Below are 19435 nucleotides of genomic sequence, written 5' to 3' on the forward strand. Positions count from 1 at the left end.
GATGACTCCGTGACAGGATTTCAACAGTTTTGMTGCTGAAATTAATTTCTCCTCATGAATGATACAACTGAACAAAACAGCTCCAACATAACACAGGCTAGTAATGACACTAATCACATTAAGTGATACAGTCTTGWATCAAAGCATAGTTCCTCCAGATGGTATAACTGATGCAAATATTACATATACCTCCCAAGGCAGRATGAGGCTCCAATGACTTTATCAAAACACCATTAAAGAGGGGCAACCAGTCTGAAGGACACAGTAGCACACAGACTTTCTCCTCTAACAGAGAAATGTCTACATGCTGTGAAAAACAACAATTAACAGGTAGTCCAACCTCTAAGAAATTCTACATCTGATTATTTCTTTAAAATGCTTCTGTATTTGTATTAATTTTTTAATTACTTCTYTGGCCTGTTTTAGKAAATGTGATTTAAAATTATTCCTTTGACAAAGGACCAGTTATTTCTGAATCACCTCCCTCTAACATTTCCAGATTTTTATCATGAATAAATGATRTTTACTAAGGGCAACACCTAACTGYTCTTAAAAYGGATCTTGGAACRTAACATAYAAAAAGTCAAACTTGTTCARACCAAAGGTTYGTCTAGCCAGCATCCCAYCTCCAGCAGAGTCCAGAAGCAGATGCTAAGGGAACAAAAGAAATAGGACAAACCCATTCACCACTAACCCCTGAACATTCTTCCAACCTCTCTTTGTACCTCAGGGGATGTTATGAACCTCATGCAGGCTTTCTGTTAACTAATCCTCAACTAATATCTCTTCTTAGCCATCTTGTTCAATCCTGCAAGTTACTGCCAACCCCAGTGCTCTTGTACAAGATGTTGCCCATGCCTACTGCCTGCGCACGAACTAACACATTTTTCAGAAAGTGCACGCTTGCTTTTTGGTGATGCTAAGCTTTTATCCTAGAAGAAATCATAAGCAGTCCAACTCAGTCATCCTTTTAACACTGGTTCTGATTTCACAAACTTCAATTGTCTAGCATCCTTTCCTTCCAGGCTAAGAGTTCTAACCAGCTCAGTTATTCCTCACAAAGAAACTGATGCGTGCCTTTATTTTTCTAACCAGCCTTGTTGCCATCCCAGCTTTCTGAGGTGCAGGAACCAGAACGGCACACAGTAACTCAGGGTATAGGCAAATCATAGTTTCATACAATGTGAGTAATATTCTGTTTCTATTGTMTAGGTCTGTGGGAACAAATCTTAAGGTTAGATATGCCTGGCAGACTTTTTTTTTAAATATTACCAAGCACTGAGCTAGCCTGTGTACCAGAAAATATAGTTCCCAAGTGATAAGAGTCAGCACAGCAGTAATCAGTTTATGTGTGAAGTTAGGACTGGCTCTCCCCCACATGCATCACTTTCATCTACACTACATTTCATCAGTCATTTATTTCCCAGACACTGCTGTCTCCTAACTGAGTTTGTCTATAATCCTGCAGCATCCATGACTTCKCAGGGAAACCTGTTCCAGTGCCTCACCATTCTCACAGTAAAGAATTTCTTCCTAATATCTAATTTAAACCTACTCTATTCCTGTTTGAAGACAATACCCTTTGTCCTTGAAAGTTTGTGGAAAGAGATGYTGTAAAAARCCTTCATTAAATTTTGGTAGAACAYAGCAGACAGATGAACTTATTAYGKGTCTTGCTTGMCCACASTTCAAAAAACATGAGGAGTAAGGCAGAACTTCTTTCTGTGAAARCTCCACTGATTCTTTGCAACTAAATCATATTCACCAGGTGCTGTTATGTCCTTAAGTTCCTACTAAGCTTCACCATACCAATATCCAGCTTACAAGTTAGTACTTCTTGGTACTAACTTGTAAGTCCCCAAAACTATTTTTTTAATTTTGCCCTCAAGATTTCAATAGTGAGTTAACATCAGTCACTCCCAACCATTTCCTATTGCTCATTTAATGTCCTTTTTCTAAAAGCCCTTCTACAGCCACCGTCATTTCTGAAAGAGTCTGCTGTAACTCACCCCTAAGAAGGGTTTTACAATGTGACCCCCTCCACTTACGTTCACAGATCTGAGCAAAACAGCAGCAATTTTCGTCTCCTCTGCAACAACCTGCAGCAGCCACATGGTTGCTGAGCACTCCTTGTCATCTCTCAGCCCTCTGGCTGCTTACTGCTCCTGCTGCATATGAAAAATTATACTTTGGTTTAACAGCATTTTGTGGAGCTTTGACTAAATGAATCCAGCTCAGCACTACCAYCACCCTCATGCTTTGAGCCTTTCATCTATTTAGTGAAAACTTCAGCTTTTTAGAGGAAAGTTTCTCATTTCTTTGGCTTTAATATTCTTCTGTTCAGATATGCGCCTCTCTTCCCTTCAGCCCTACTCAGCTGCCAGCATGCACTGGCACTAATATTTATTACTCTCCACACCAGTTCCAAGGATAGAAATGCTTTTAGATTCTCGTTTTAGCTTGAAAAGCTCATGAATGAAAGCAACAGCTTGCTGGAGTCAATACTGCTGGAGATCCATTGCAGACTTATGTTAGGAAACTCCCAGACTATCCAGATTATWATTATAAAATTATAAAACACAAGCATAAAGAAAGGGGTATTTTCACTGGTTATGTTGGTGGAGACAAAGGATTAGTCTTATAACTTCAAGGAAAAGTGAAAAGCTAAAGCTGTGATGTAAAATCTTTGAAATATCAGGAAATCCTGAAGTTTTATAGAAGACTTCATGCTGTCTTCTTATACTACAATAGATCGGTATTTCATATAGCAGAAATCTAACCAAGGTTATAGTAACATGTACTGCAACATTAAATACACACACAAAGAATGATCAGATATGCAGAGAACTTTGCAACATCATACTAAAAATAATTCTAATAATATACATTTATTCTTAGAAATGCSTGTTGGAAGATCTTTTCCCTATATMTTAAWTAAGTCTTTCAGCAACYCTTGTCTTTCCATCCCTTCCAGTTAGCCTGCCTTAGAAGCAAAGAGAGAAAAYGAATAGCTGAGCTAAATTCCAGATGTAAATTAGGCATCACTCTCAGTGATACAATTCATGTCATTACCATCTAAACTTTCATTCCAATAGGTTCTGACATACAAATAACTTCACAAAAGTTAGTGCTGTAGTAAAAGAAAAGTAGTGTATATATACAAAAGCCTAAGTGCAACGCATACTTGAGGGACTAGCATCTAAGATGCAATGTTGTTACATTATTCTTAAAAATTGCAAGAAAATCTGCTTATGTGTTTAAATGTGGTCCCACACACACAGGCACTAATCCACATCCTCTGCATRTTTACAGATATTTTCAGTCTTAAAAAAAAACACTGGGCAGCCACAGAATTACAAACCAGAAATCTGCACTAAGACAAACTGCTGTTGGAACACACAGAAGACACCATCTGGAATGTGAAAGAAGCCAATGGCAAAATATCGGCACTGTCTCACATAAAGCAAGGAGTCCTTAGTAGCCTCTCAATGTGTTTGGTACCAGCCTGCAGGGCAGASAGAACAGAACTGTCTGTTTTAGAATCACATTATGCACTTAGATAATCTTGTGAATGAGGGGTAGTAAACAGTAAAATTCAGATTAAATTTACAGACTGTGACATGCTTCAACCAAATTATGTGTGTAGAATGATGAATATTTCTTCATAGTTTCAGGTAAATTTTGGAGTAAAGAYTAAGTATGAGCAACTAAATTATTTTCTTTGAAGATGTGTTTCTACATGAAATATTCTTTGAATAACTGACTGAAATCATGGGTACATAAAGCACTACACAGCTGTGTTTAAGAATAAATATTTTCGAATAAAAGAAAAAGGAAATACAGGTAAAAACAAATTCTAGGGTGGCTTTTTTTGAAAAAATAAAAATATTTAGGACTAAAAAAAATGCTGTGAGCAAGTCACGTGTTTATCGCTTCTAAAACGTGCAGCTTAAAAACAGTATTTACCCAACTAGGATAATCAGGTTACAGTTACCGTAAGTTTGGTTCTGCATATGTACTGAAATAATGTGCCATCTCTTACACATTTACAGGCCACCCTGTACTTTTGTTTTACTTCACTCAAGTGAAGCTTTCCTTTCTTCAATGTAATTAAAAATCAAAATATGTCTGTCATTCCAGTTTTAGCCTAGGCAATTATTTCATTACAGAATCATAGAAACATGTAGATTGGAAAAGACCTACAASATCATCAAGTCCAACCTTTGGCCSATCACCGCCTTGTAAACTAAACCACAGCACTAAATGGCACATCTGGTTGTTTCTTGAATACTTGTAGGAATGGTGATTTCACCACCTCCCYGGACAGTCCATTCCAATGCTTGACAATCCTTTCTGTGACAAAGTTCTTCCTAATGCCCAACTTAAACCTTCCCTGGTGCCACTTGAAGCAATTACATCTCATCSTGTCACTGGCTGCCTCGGAGAAGTGACCAACCCCYGCMWGGCTRCAGCCTCCTTTCAGGTRGYTGTAKAGAGTGACAAGGTCTGSCCWGAGCCTTCTTTTCTCCAGATAAAACAACCCCAGCTGCCTCAGCTGCTCCTCACAGGACTTGTACTCCAGACCCTTCACCACCTTCACTGCCATTCTCTGGACACGCTCCAACACCTCAATGTCTTTATTGTAGTGAAGGGCCCAGAACAGGACACAACTCAAAATGTGGCTTCACCAGCTCTGAGTACAGGGGCACAATCACTGCCCTGGTCCTGGTGGCCACACCGTTCCTCATACAAGCCAGGATGGCATTGGCTTCATAATTAGGACAGAACAATTAAGACAGACTACTTTTTCAATTCTATTCCCATCTCATAACATACAACTTAAAAAAAGCTAGAAAAATTTCAATGAGTTCCTATTAAATGCATTCCTGGGACAAAARATTTCAGCAAGAGAGAACTCYTGCTACTAAAGAACATTCACTGCATGCAAAAATTCTGTAAAAACATAATCCGTTAACAGTTATATTTGAAAAATTAATCTGAAAGAAATTATTAATGTTGCAGTAAAACAACATCACACATTTTGCTTTTTCTAAGCATTAGCTTAACATGCTGGAAGATTATTGTTTTCTGTGGGAATTGTATCATTGTCTCATTTTCTCCATAATCACTGCCAGGATGCCACAGCAAACCAATTAGATGTTTAAACAGCTGAGATTTTGTTTGTTTGTTTGTTTGCAAGCTAGTTCATTTTAGATCTCTTTAGATTTTAATAAATAAAAGTCGAAATTTCATTAAGAACCTATTTCATCCATTAAGACACTATAGGTTTTTTTCATATCAARTATTTTTTGATTTCCCAAACAATTTCAGCTAACTATCTCCTCTATAGACATACATAATCTTTTAAGTAACTTTTCTATAACCAATGAAAAATCTGATCAAATTTGAGGTGTGCATGGCAAATGAAGAAAATGAAGCAAATAATGATAACCCTTCTCAAATTGAAAACAAACAATATTCATCTTCCTGGCATTACAAAACAAACTTCCGCTAACACATGTTTAAAGGCATCACTCAAAATATTGATCTGGGTTTAAGACYATTTCACAATGTAATTAGGCCCCACCAAAAGCTGCAGTAACTTTAAGCCACAGCCATACCCGTGTGCATGCACTCATGTGAAAGTATCGCACACACTAAATTGCACTGAGGCCGTGAGAACATGCAACTTAGTAATGTGCAATATCTCCACCAGAGCAAGCAGAATGGGAGCTTCAGGGAAGAAGGGTATGGTGCATTCAGGAAGAGAACAACATGCTGCTCAGGGAAAGGAAAATGGTTCAGGCAAAGGTGTGCATGCTACTACTTTGGAAACCTGTGAGTTGGAGAATTATTGCTTCATCTATTCAAGACAAAAACAAAAAAAAAAAATAAAATCAAAATCCAGACAAGACCATCCCCTCCCTATTTCAGGGGTAAAGAATACTTTTCCTATTAATGCAGTGAAGTAGGAGATTCATGAACTAGCCTAATTTTAGAGAACCTTTSTGACCAAGGAAAATCTCACACTGTTATGGAGAGATAATAATTCCCSTCAGCCTTAAAAATACTACATTACTATTTATAGTTACAATGAAAAATTAACTACTCTTGAGAACTAAAATCTAAATACAGCAAACTGGTCCAAGTGGTCCTCATGTTTTGAAAGCAAGTYGTCATCCTTAAGCTGACAGAGTGGTGTCAAAAGAATTCCTGCAGCTCCACCTGCTCTGGCATAACCCTTCTGTCACAGCTGCCTGTCCCCTCCCAATTCCCCTTTCTTCACTGAGTCCTATGGCTAACTTTAAGTGGTTTCAGTGAAAGTAATATGTATTTACTATATTCACAGGCAACTAACCACCACTATCACTCAAGAGAAACTCTTACACATGATGAAATATTACTTTTGAAATGCATTAAATTTTGGTCCTGATACCCACTTATGTAATACAGAAAACAGGCAAAAAATTAAAGAAGAAAAAAAGACAGAGCTGTGGAGGGATTAAATGCAAAGGATAAACGAAGAATTTATCAAGAAGAAAAAAGAGCAATGAAATGTGGCCACACCAGAAAGTTAGAATCAGAGTGAGAAAGATTTCAGATGGCAAACCAAAGAGAAACAGATAAACCAACTGGGCATGAAAAAGTAAAACTACCAGACAACAGAAGCTCTTTTACTGCTGAGGCATTAGCAGTATTTAGGATTATTATAACTTTCCTAAATTTTTATTTCCCACCTCATTTACAGGCAATGACACATGAAATTCCAGCACGGAGTTTTGAATTAGTTGGTTGCTTTGAAAGAGACCGAGTACATCATACATCAGTCAGAAATCCCTGTGGTCACGTATGTGACTGGTAGTGATTTTCCTCCCAGGCTTTTTACWGTGTTTTAGGGAATCATCACACAAATACTAATCTTTCCTATTCCCYGTAGATTAAATGCTGCCTTCCACAAGCTGCAAACAATGTCATAGAAGCATTTTCACAATAAAAGTTACTCAAAATTGGGAAAACTGGTTTATGACCAGTTTGCAAATCTGTGTTTGTTCTATAGTCCAAACACTGCTGGTTCCCATCTGGAGGACTGCGTGGGGACAGGCCAGACTGCCTGTGAGAACTGGGAAAACTCAATCAAAGGCAGGTATCTAGGGCACAGGCAAATGCTCAGCTTTACAGTCAYATTCACAACATGGGAAAAGACCAAGTAGCAGCAAAGAATCCCTTGGGTTGCCCTTTGGGACAGCCGCAACCATGCAGAAGGTGACTCTCCCACCATCATCCAAGCTCTTAGTCCAGACCACCTCCAGCATCAGCCCCACCACTGCCCCGAGTCACACAGCCACCAGCAGCACCCCCACAGCTGGAATTTGTCCTGCTGAGCAGCAGCAGTGCTCCTACAGCTGTCCCCTTCTGCTCATGCTCACCCAGCTGGTTACTCATGTCAGAGCAAGTGGCAGTCATTGCTCTCCCCTGGTCCCATTAGGACAGTCATTTCCTCAAAGCAAGGCTCATRGTTTTCCCAGCACAACTTGCYCTTGGTGGAGCTGTGCTGGCTGGTACCACCAAGCCATCTTCTATCTTTCAGGACTCTGCCTTTGTACCACTAGGTTTGCCAAACAAGCTCTTGGCCCAGGCATGGCATGATGCTCCTGTTGAACCCCTACTCGATCCCACCACCTGATACATGCTGTTGGCATTCTGCCTCCCTGGCATCTGGATGAATGAATTTCCTATCAAAGGCCAGGAGGGCGTGGTTTGTAGCAGGCACCTCCTGGATTCCACTCAGCTTCTTCAGAACTCCTATAGTGCTGCCACASTTGCATTTATTTTTTCCCACTACTCAAGTTAATATATATTATCTTAGGTATTTTGACAGAAACAGTGAGATTCAAAACTTGGCTCAAAGCAGCCTGGAAAGCTGCTCTTACCCCTATATAGCTCATAAATCTATTTCTGTGAACAGGGAACTGTCACTGTATTTGCAAACTCATCATCAAGGGAGTTGGAAAAATATTTAGAAAATTTATAGCTACTTATAGTCCATAAAATAAAAAACACAGCACAGCTCCGATGAGAGAAACTGCAATGGGAAAAGGTCTTGGTTTGTTTCAGTGCTTGCTGGGTAACATCTTTAAGTTAAGGGATTTCTTGAGCTACAAAAACCACTTGTTGACTACCCTCCTCTTCTTTTTCCCCCTTGCTCTTTTCCTCTGCAATAAATGGCAAAGCACACAAGGGAACAGACTTCTTTGATTACAGCCAAGTTTCCTAGTGGTTTTCAAACACACTTTAAGTAAAAGAGCAACAGAAGTGACTCACAACATCAAGGATGATTATTTTTATGTCATTTCATCTATGAGCAACAGAGAGATTATCTTTTGCCAGGAGGATCCCTGCCCTCCAGACAGGAYGAATTAGATGCTGTCTTAGCTTTGTGCACATGCTATGTCCTGCTGAAGAGTGGTGGGAGYTGGAACACAGCTGGTGACTTTGAGATTTATTAACTTAATCTTTTCAGTCAATTTGAAAGCATGGGTATTTTGAAGGCAAATTCATGTTGTTTAATGCTGTCATAGTCTAATGATGAAAGCAAATACAGATGTTTCATTATTTGACAATTCACAATACAAATGGAGCCTCTTCCATCCTATCACCAAGCACTAACATCCATTTTGCATGCCATTTACAGATGAGTTGAACAAGCCATTCCTAAGTTCCTACCCCTGMTGCAACAACTCATGGCCAAAAAGTAAGAACAGTTGCTACTTTGTGACAAAAGGGCTTGCAGTAGCAATTGTTTTTTATGTGGCAACGAACTGGGCATGCATAAGCTCATGAGAAATTGTTATGATAGTCTCCTTATTTACATACTGAACATCCACTTGAGTAGAATGCAAGCTAACTGGGAACCATTACGATAAATCCTTATGTACAACTGAGAAGTGAGGAATGCCTGAAAATCTCAGAAGAATCATTCCAAAGAATTCAAATCAGGCACCAAGTACAGGCTACTCCAAATAAATATGAATGACTGATTCAGGCTACCTTAGTGATCACACAGACAGAGGCCCCTTTGTGTATCACAAGCAGCTTCACATTTTCTCCAGGTTCTCTAGACACTGGCTTTTTCTCATCGTATTTGCAGTTACTGATATATGCTGGCTCTTTCGTACTCATTTTCCTGCGGCTTCTCTAACATTATTACTTTTTCTTTCCTCCATTCTAACTCTGAAAAATACCTTGGGTCACTTGCGTCACATACCTGTAAACTTATCATTGCATTTAATACRATCCTCCTGACACAGTATCCGTGCCCAGATAAACCATATCCTACTTTTTCACACTGTTCCCCTCTACCATGGGCTAAAGAGAACAATTTGTGAGACAAGTATCAGTTTCCAAATCTGCTCACACGATTCGGAAAAGATAGAACTGAGCTACTAACCATGTGATCAATGAAAACTCAATAGCAGTCACTCAAGAGAAAGGCTATTAACTTTTTGGCAGAATTCCAAATCTGTTGCTTTCTACCTAAATTGCCCCTTCATTTCAAATGACTACAGCAGTTAATACTGTTGTCCAAGATCCTACACAACATAATGTAACCTTCCCATTGTTAAAATGGCAAATATTTGGCAGTAAGTTTGGAATGTGCTTTAATACCTCCCCAGTTTAAAGTCTACTTTAATGTGTGTTTTCTACGTACACACAAGATGGCACAGAAAGCAGTGGTGTAAGAGGCAATGGTTATGCAGATTYTAGCAGTCTGCTCACTTTGCCCGTACCATCAACTTTTTTTGTTTTAAAAATACGCTATGATTTAAACACACTATTTAAAATCCAGTTTACTACATTACCAACTTATTGTTTCAAGCTGCTAAGAGATGAAAGGGGATTATTTCATTAATCTGTGATAAATGAACATTATTGCATCTCCCCAAAAAGAGCTTTACTGTGAAATCTTTGTGAACCGTATTTAAAAAACATCTTAAAATCCTCCTTCACTTACTGAATARTTTAGAACCARCACACAAGAATGGTGAMAAAGCATGAAACACTGTGGATGCAYGCTGTAGGTGCAGTACAGTGGTGTTTCAAGTGTGATAAGGAAAGCGCTCCCCTGTTGTTCATTTTGATGCAATTTGGTTTATGGAGATCATGAACTAGATTTGTTTCAGATGAAAYTGAACTGGAAAATATACTCCAGAAGCATATGTAGTACATTCCAGGTRTAGATGGGTACTTGTTCTCTAATATTGGACAGAATACTTCAAACAAAATAATCCTGCAACTTTTACAGCACAGATGTCAGATCCTCTATTTTTACTGKTTGGCTGCATGAATCTGCTCCTACKGAGCTGCACTAGCTGTTACTGCCAACACWACTGCAAACACTACTTCCTGATGAGTTAGGGATGTCATGGGTGTAGCAATTTTACGAAACACTAGTACTCGTGACAGCACAGACCTCTGAAATTTTTCAGCCAAGTCCACTTGCTATTAACAATCAAAGGGGAAAAAAAAAAAACCATCAATGCTAGGTTCTTGAAAATCTTTGATATTTTGCACTCCATCTTTGAAACACAAGCTGTTGCATTTGTTACTTATTTGCAGTTGAACATTGAATTTAAAAAACGATTTTCAAGAAAGGGCAAGAAATCAACAATGTACCTTATTGCTTCCTCCACAGATTGGCCRACTATATTTGAGGAGGGACCTGGCTGAGACAAAGGTGTCAGGCTTATCACCCATTTTACTGGTTTGTAATACTCATCACTGGAGCTCAACAGGTAGAACAGCGTGGTCAGAAAAATCACCTGCAAAGAAAATTGAAGTTTTAAATTAAAAGGTAATAAATAATTTACAGAATTAAAGTACACAACTATGCTTCAGATACTGAATTTTACTGGAAAGGAACAAGATACTCTTCCACAAGCCTGGATTTAAGAAAACACACAGAGCTGAAAGAATAATTTTCTCCCCTGCTCCACAAAGGACTTAACATTTACAGCTAGACATTATAAAACTTCAGCCTCTTTCCAAAGCCACATGTAGACCAAACAACTAGAATGCTGATCAACATTCTAGTTGTGGGACTTTTTGGTTCTTTTTCAGCATGTTTAACATCAAAAAATTGCTGAAKAGTTACATCTATTCTCAAAACAAACAAACAAAACTGCCAAATAAATTTGGGCTGTCTCAAGAGTCATTATGCAGCTGGGTATCAGATATGAATTACTCAAAAATTCACAACCATGAATTTTATGTTAAGCTGGCAATCCTAAGTGAGTATTCCTTCTGTGAGTTTGATGATGAGTCTCAGCAGAAGTGATGGCAGTTCCATTGTTTCAGTTTAAAGACAAAAAAATTACAATCAGATTGGATTAGCTTCCTCTATGTTGCAGTCAATTATATTTCTTTTATTTTCCTGTTAGTGAGCTCAGCAATTTCTTGGGTAAGCATAAATCACAGTATCCATCTTGAAACAGAACACCTTGAATGAGAAAAATCCATTCTGTATGCTCCAAATGAAAACTATGGTTTATATTTGCTTCATCTACRAGTCTCAGACATTTTTTCTTTCTTCCCAAGATTAGAAAGAATTCTTTCATTTTCCCTGTTTCTAACCTACTTGTGGTCTAGAATAAACCATATCTTAAACCTTTTTAATGAGCCAAACAGCCTGACCACCATAAGACTCTTTACTTTCAAGCATTTTATACAGTTTGCAGACACCTCACGCTCTTCTCCTTCATTCTCTCTGAAGAGCTCAAAACCAAAATGGAGGCAGTAAAACATGTGGTATTTCACTAYCAATCTCAAGAATGACATCCATCTGTCTCTGTTCCTAATTTCTTTATACTCAGTAAAATGCTACTAGCATTTTTCCCCCTACTCTACCCTCCCAGACTTCAATCTGAAAGKCACATTCAACTATTCACCTATAATGATCCCTGTTCAAAAAGTCATATATTGGTTTAGGTTGTATTCCATCTTTCCAGGTCTTTCCCAAGCTTCTACCTTGGGAGATAGGTTTATCTAGCTAATAAAAGAAGTCATTATATTAGCAGATTTGAACAGCATGCTGTTAACATCCACTCTGAGATTTTAAAAAAAAAAAAAAAAAAAAAATCTTCCTTCAATGGGAAATAGTCTAGTGCCAGTAGCAGTATCAGCAATGTTTTGTTACAGTTTCAAATAAGAGAATCTTAAAACTTGAATCATATTTTAACATCCTTTGTAATCTGCAATTATAGTTATTTTTCTTCCTTGATAGGCTCTGCCATCTCTCCTAAGCTACTGTARTATCTCCTGACTAGAAAACTCTATATTGAAGCACCCAGATGATGTTGTGTCTTCCTTCCACTGAGCTCAGCCTACAGATCCTTCTTGCATGAGCAGTTTTTTCAGCACAGAGAGCAGCATATTGCTCCAAGTACACCAAGTATAATATCTGCTCATCCTGACTGCTCTTCCCCAGTATTTACAGAATAAAATTATTTTCTTAAAGAAACACATGCTAGACATACCCACCTGAAGTGTAAAAAGCAAAGCAATGGCTGGGAATGAAAAGCAGTGGAATAAAATGGTGTTAAGCTGAACTATGGGCTAGGAAAAGGCACAAATCCTACYCAATTTCTGCTAGAAAGATGGATGTAACACAGCGCAATACAAAATTAAATGAATTTTGGAATAKCTACACTTTGAGAAATTACTGTATTTCCTTTAGCACAATCAGTGTAGAAATGCAAAAAGAAGCTGTTGTCACAAAATACAATAATGTACTATCAAATAGCTTGCTGACTCTTCCAACAATAGAATAGCCTCAATACTACATTCAGCAGCAAAAGGTATGTCCTATCTTAGAGCAACTCAAGGCTAAAAGTTTTCAGACCCCTTTTAGAGGATATCTGAGACACCTAAATTGTTTCCTAAGCAACAATTCAAGATMCTGCCAATGACTACAAGGAAGAGTTTACCAAAGACAAAAAAGTAAGACCTTTCCATAGTTAAACATTGATGGGTTACTATTTCATGCTGTAGAATTTGTTCTGTAGCTAAAAACACTTAATACTCTAATTTGAGGAGGGATAGACTGAATCTGGGTAAACAGTCTCTACGAAAATGATAATTCAGCATTTCCACAGATACTGAGAAACACATGACCTAACTGTTAGTGCATCAGGTTCACTGATTCAGTAAATATTTTTGTATCTGCCTTTCACTCCATTTTCTGTTGAAAAGCCTCAGGATTTTCTTTGTTGCGGTTTTTTTGCTTGTTTTGGGTTTTCTGGTTGTTTGTTTTGTTGTGTGTTTTAAAGCATCCAAAATCTGCACATTCCCTGCAGGACTAGATTACTAAAACTGGAACTGAAATGCAACCAGTTGAAATGCTAACTACTTTAGACATTATCTTGTTGGAAAATTTAAGTTAGTTTGTGCCACTCCGAGCTAGTAAAAACTTTTGTGTAGCAACTAGGACACTTGAAAAATGAAAAAATAAGAGTACACTTCAAGCATGTGACCTTTAAAAGAAATCCAACACAGCAAGATCCCAACTACCTCTGCTAAACCAGCTGACTGCACAGTGCCCCAGCAAGAGGCAGAACCCTTCTGGCAGACAAAAAGTCAGGATCATGCATCACAGCAACAGCATGCCATGAACTTCATATAAGTCATTAGGCATTTAAAGATAAATTTTGTATCTGAGCCTGTGTGCCATGAAATCATTAGCAATTAATACCCAAACTTGTATTTTTGCATGTTAACTTTATGGACACGGTTTTCAATGGGCCATCTTGGGAGAAGTTGTGGACTAAGGAAGAAATAGAATACTCTCACGTAAAACTTTTTTTTCATGGATAACAACTAGAGAACAAATTGCTGATTTCCCTGCAACAATTTTACCATCTTCTGAAAGCAATGGCTTGTATAGGGATATGCTTGTGAGGACATGCATAAGATTTCTGCAATTACATAGGATATCACAAGTTACAGCTTTGTATCTTCAACTCCAGAAACTAGAAYTTTCCACTAATAGAACGACAGGAAGACTTACTATCTCCTAATGTAAAAGTTACACAGATCTTGCCCTCTGTTTAGAATTTCCCCAAAACAGATACGGAATTTGAAAAAAATCTTACAGAATATTGGTATTAGGTAAGTTTAGAAGATATTTTCAATRCTTCAGGTTTGAGTTTCCATTGTTACAACATGTGCAATCAGTTTTTTCCAATAAAACGGACAYGTAAACTAATGACATACTACTTACCACCGAAAGCACAAAATTSAGAAGAGCTGTCCCACTGTGGAAGAGGATTGTCACTAATGTTGTAACTGTAGTAAATAAGAGGCTCACATTGCGACTCATWACTATCCACAGAGACTCCAGGATCTGAAAAAGGAGCAAGAAGTGAAGACAAAGTAAGGCATTGGATGCCATTAGCAAAGACAGAGAATTGCTTACTGAGTGATTCATCTCCATCATGCCAAACAAAGATTATTTTAAAAAAAATCTTCCCTCACTCGTACACTACAGCAGGTTCTATCAAGTGAAAATGTCTACTTCACCAAAGGTAAGTTTCTATGTAGTTGATTACAAGGTTTTAGAATTTTTCTCCCAATAGTCAAAATCATTTCATTATACAAAATYGCACACAAACTAGATGTGGTGACACTTGTTTATTGTTAGTGACATCCAAGCATATCTTGTCTTGGGAGAAAAAACACACCTTTTCACAAAATATTAACACACAAAGAATAAAGCAGAAATAAATCTGAAGCTTCAAATCACACAATAAAACTACTACTTAAATAAATTTGTTTTTAAAAGGTTKCATGGTAATGAAATGTTTATTTTAAATAACATCTACAGAAAAATGCAAAAGTTGTGATTTTGAGTAGGGATGCATCACWTAGTCAAGTAATTACGAAAAATAAATCAAACAATATTGGACAATCTACTAAAATTTCTGTTGGCTTGAGGTACTGATTGCTTATGGTTACATATAGAAATCACCAGTTTTGATGCATCAAAAGGAAGCATATGGAGGCATCCTAAATGCAATGCACAGTAGATTCAAACAAATATCTCATCCAGTAGGAATATAGTCAGAATGTATTAGCCAATGTGATTCTAACATACAAAAGAAGCAAGATCACAAACAAAACTTTCAGATTAACTAATGTAACTGGAAAAACTGTAAAAGCTCTGACACAAAAGCCTTTCTCCCAGTTCAAAACTGTAAGCGAAGACTTCAAAATTAGCAAGTGTTAGTCTTGGTTTAAAAAACAGTAATTAAACTGAGTTAAAAGAAAACCAACCAAGCAACCAACACGCCCCTAAAACAAAAAAAAAAAAAAAAAAAAAAAAAAAAACCCTTCCCCAGTAGACAGCATTTGCAGAGAAGATACAGGAGTGCAAGCCATGTGACCACCTCTCCTTTAGAACTGACTGAATCCTATCAAACATAAATTATTAAGCATGAAATTAAGAGGGAGTATGTGCTGAGGGAAATGACAGGAAATTACAACACAGAAAGACCTACTTAGTTCATGCTTCCTACTATTTAATGGGAATTATGAATGTTAAAGCTCATCTTTTGCAGATTTTATTAGTCTCTCTTGAGAATTCAAGTGAAGTTAGAAGTGAAGAGGACACTGCTGAAAAATGTTTTCCCACTRGTACCTGTCCCTTTGCTTCTTCTATGGATTATAAACTCATTCTGGGGGTGCAGAAGTGGTGTAATTTCGTGCAGCCCCCCGGTAACATTATTATGTAGACTGTCATGAGGACTGTAAACACAGAGAACAGYGAATTCTGAGGGAATGGTTTGTAGCTAAAGCAGAGGCCTTCCAGCTGGTATTCGGTAAAGACAGTGCTATCATTGCTAGTGGCAGGGCATTGCTTAAGTTGTATGCAAGGTTCCCTTCCCAGATGTGTAAGCCTATTACTACAACTTGGTGTGCAAACAGGAGCTTGGTACTACAAGTCTTCTGTTACAATGTGGAGTTTAACCACAGAACAGCAGCAAACACCTAGAAAATGGGGACACAGGTTGAAAACAAAGGCCCCTGAAACATGAGTAGTGCTTTGAGTAAGAAAGCATTAAAGACACACAACCTTAAGAACTAGGAAGACTGCTTTTCCTTCAAGAAAATGAGGTAGGAACTAAGAAAGGGGGAAAAAACCGCAACAGGCAAACAACAGGACAAGGCACCTCTCCTGACTTGGAAAAGTAATACTTCTCCCAAGTGTCACAGCATATAGTCCAAGGCGGTTGTGTGGAATAAAAACACCTTATGAAAAGACAAGCTTCTTAATTTGAGGGAAGATGATCTCCATTAAATTCCAGCTTTCCATACCTAAGAGCTCTTGAGCCAGCTCATTTAGACTCCTGTGACTCAGACCWTTAAGGACAGCTTCTATTGGTGCCAACTACACCATCATAACGGAATTTTATCCTCACAGCTCATGTAGGACATGATTGTTAAGAACTGACCACTTAAAATGCATAATGATAAAATTAGGAGACTGTAAAGCAAACTATTAGTGTGAAGTGTGTTGATAATGAAAATTGGTCTAATAAAACCAGCCTGATTTAACAGTGTTCTAAATACTAATCACAGCAATTGCTAAGATCCTCACTTGCAATGCATAAACTGAGCTGATACCAGTGAGAGTTCACAAGAAGAGGGGCTTGTTCCATCTGCCAGAGGAGGGCACACAATTGGTGGGTCTGTGAAAGTTTTCTTTAAAATAGGATGTTTCTCCAGTTTCTCCAGTTCAATAAATCCAGGCAGGATTTAAACACTTTCCCCAGAAGCTTTGGCCTGAGGGCTGATAACCTGGAGTACACAACTGCAGGTAGCTTGAATATAGGTACCAGGCTGTTCAATTAACATCAGGAATTGTTCTGACTACATGAACATCCTTATATGGTGGAGTCATTGATTGGAACTGTCTATCACCAGCSTCTGCTTTAGAGTAAGTGCAGACAGTGCCTTTCTGCAGCTGTGGTATGTCTAATGAAAGCAACTGCATCTTTTAGGACTTGTCTCCAACTACAGAATAATTCTTCTTTTCACATATGTATCATTAAAATTTCAAGATACAAGCTTCCCATAGCTAGGGTGAGAAGACAGACATAGCAGGCATTAATCATTACTGAAAACAGTATCAGAAGCTCAAAYACTTTCCTACCACTCACAAAATCAAATTACATGCAGCTGCACCTACGAGTTCATAATGCTGTTTTGATTCCCAGAGCCTACTGCAGGTGAGTAGATGAGCTCACCTATAATATATTAAGAATTGTTAACATCTTGCCAGCTGAGATGAGTTCTCCAAAATGGAACAGTCTGAATATTTAYGCAATAATGTTACATTACTTTTAGTTACTTCTTTTTTTGTTAAATAACCGAAAACCACACCTCTTTCCTCAAACCACTGCTCTGCAAGCAGCCATAAGGGATCAGTGCTTAAAAGAGCTATAAAGCCATATATTATGGYTTTATAGGACTCCCTTATGCTTCAAACCGTGCTGTGTCACCATCAGCATCAGTTACTGCGCCTTTCCAAATCTGTAACAGGCCAGAAAACAAAATTGCGCACAATGTTCTCAGACATATAGGGTGTCTTCTTGGCCACTTTTAAACTGCTCAACACCTGAATATGAGGGTTAAAAGGCACTTCATTTAAACAGTAATTTGCTGAGAACTTGAAGTCAGCAAACTTCTGGAGGCCAGATAAATCTATGTACCTAAATTTGATTTGATTCTAAAGATCAGCAGATGGATAAAGAGAATAAAACTGGACACAAAGATTTAAGAAAAAAGATAAAACAAACCCATGCTAGTTGATATATTACYGAAAAATGGACTGAATTAGCTATAAACTTATGAGATTACTTGAAGAAATTACTGCATATCCTAATATTTTCTCTGGCTCCAGTAATTCAGTGAAATATTTGAGAAGCTGACTTGATTTAAAACACACAGATCAGTCAYGCTAAAGGCACAGAAAGAGAAACCTAACTAAGCTGAAGCTCRCTGTGTACATCTCTATGGAAGGTCTTCTGTCTTCCTGTCTGGGACATCTCTGAATGAGATACCGCCTGCTGCTGGAATGATGAGTATTCTTGTGCAAGGAGCCAAAAGATCAAATTAAGAAGACATTAGCAATGTCTCATATAACATCAAGGGAGCTCTGAGTCATCATTCACAGATTTAGCCRGCAGCAATTCACTTTCTCAATTGTACAAGCGTACAAGAAAGGGAGAAAAAAGGGCGTGAATGAAAAAGCAGATGAGTGAGGAACAAATGAGTCTTTTTTATTTTTCAGAAATTAAATCTTAATAGTCCAGCTATGCGCTGCCTATTTCATCCATCTGATAAACTACCTTCGAGTTGAGCCTGGAGTGTAAAACACTAGGMATGAGTGAAGATCTACTCTTGCTCTCTCTGCAAAGAATGAGATTAAATAAACCACACTTCAGAAACGCAACTCTGATTATATTATACTGGTTTTTAACACTACTGATTCTTCTACTGGAAAACGGCATCKGTGCTGCTAACACCAAAGAAAAAAAAGGAAAACTTTAAGAAAAAAAAGGAAAATGATGACTTGGAAAAGCTTATCTTCATATTAAATCTTCAGGCAATTTACATGTTTATATAGTAAATTACTTTCAAATAATTAACATCTGTCTACATCAAACCACAGATAAGCATAATTGCTAAAATGAACAGCGCATTTTGAGGGGGGTACAGAAGTCTTCCAAGCTTTACCTGATACTCAAAGTTCTGAATCAACGCATGTTGTTACAAATTAAATGAACACCAGCAATTCCCCAGCACACCTACATCAGTGATTTAATTACATGCTTTCARCTCGAAAATGGAAATTTCTTCCACTATGGGGGAAAAGCCTGAAGTGAAACACTAGCATCTGTCTCCTTTTAATGTTTTTCTTACAGCAAATGCTCCTTCTCTTATTTAGGAGGAAGAAYACTTCCTGAGATTTCCATCCATGGAAAAGGGCTTATCTGCTCGTGGCTGTAATATGACACTGTCAAATAGCTGTACTTYCCTAGAAAACTGTCATCTGGTTTTATACTGAAACACTTCAGAAAGCCAAGGGGCTACCAAKACAGTTATTATTTGGTAAACTCAACCTATGTATAAATATTTGTTACATCCAAGTAGTATGATCATGTACTACTTGCAAGTAACAAACGTTTATTCTTTGCCAAAAGTGGAGAAAAACTCATTGGAACTGCGTATCTGCTTCTTTACACYCTTCTTTACAGCTATCTCATTGTCTTTAAACTATCTGTTTGTTTAAAAATGGTCGAAGCAGCTTTGGGACTGTACTGTGTCTTGCTGTATTCTTAAGAACTGCAAGCCAGAATTKATTTTAAGTGTTCAACCT

General features: G+C 37.9%; 1 protein-coding gene across 2 annotated transcripts in view; it reads right to left on the reverse strand.

Annotated features, from left to right (window-relative positions):
• TMEM245 (transmembrane protein 245) overlaps window positions 1–19435 on the reverse strand; it is a 76131-nt gene that overhangs the window by 16265 nt on the left and 40431 nt on the right. For both annotated transcript variants that reach the window (XM_057371037.1, XM_057371036.1), the window contains 2 exons: window positions 14276–14398; window positions 10675–10820 (listed from right to left, as the gene is read on the reverse strand). In XM_057371037.1, coding sequence (XP_057227020.1) covers window positions 10675–10820; window positions 14276–14398 — 269 coding nt within the window. The remainder of the gene's footprint in view (window positions 1–10674; window positions 10821–14275; window positions 14399–19435) is intronic.

The sequence above is a fragment of the Malurus melanocephalus genome, unplaced genomic scaffold, assembly GCF_030028575.1.
Source record: "Malurus melanocephalus ecotype Western Australia unplaced genomic scaffold, MMel_1.1 scaffold_138, whole genome shotgun sequence".
In the NCBI taxonomy this organism is placed as follows: Eukaryota; Metazoa; Chordata; class Aves; order Passeriformes; family Maluridae; genus Malurus; species Malurus melanocephalus.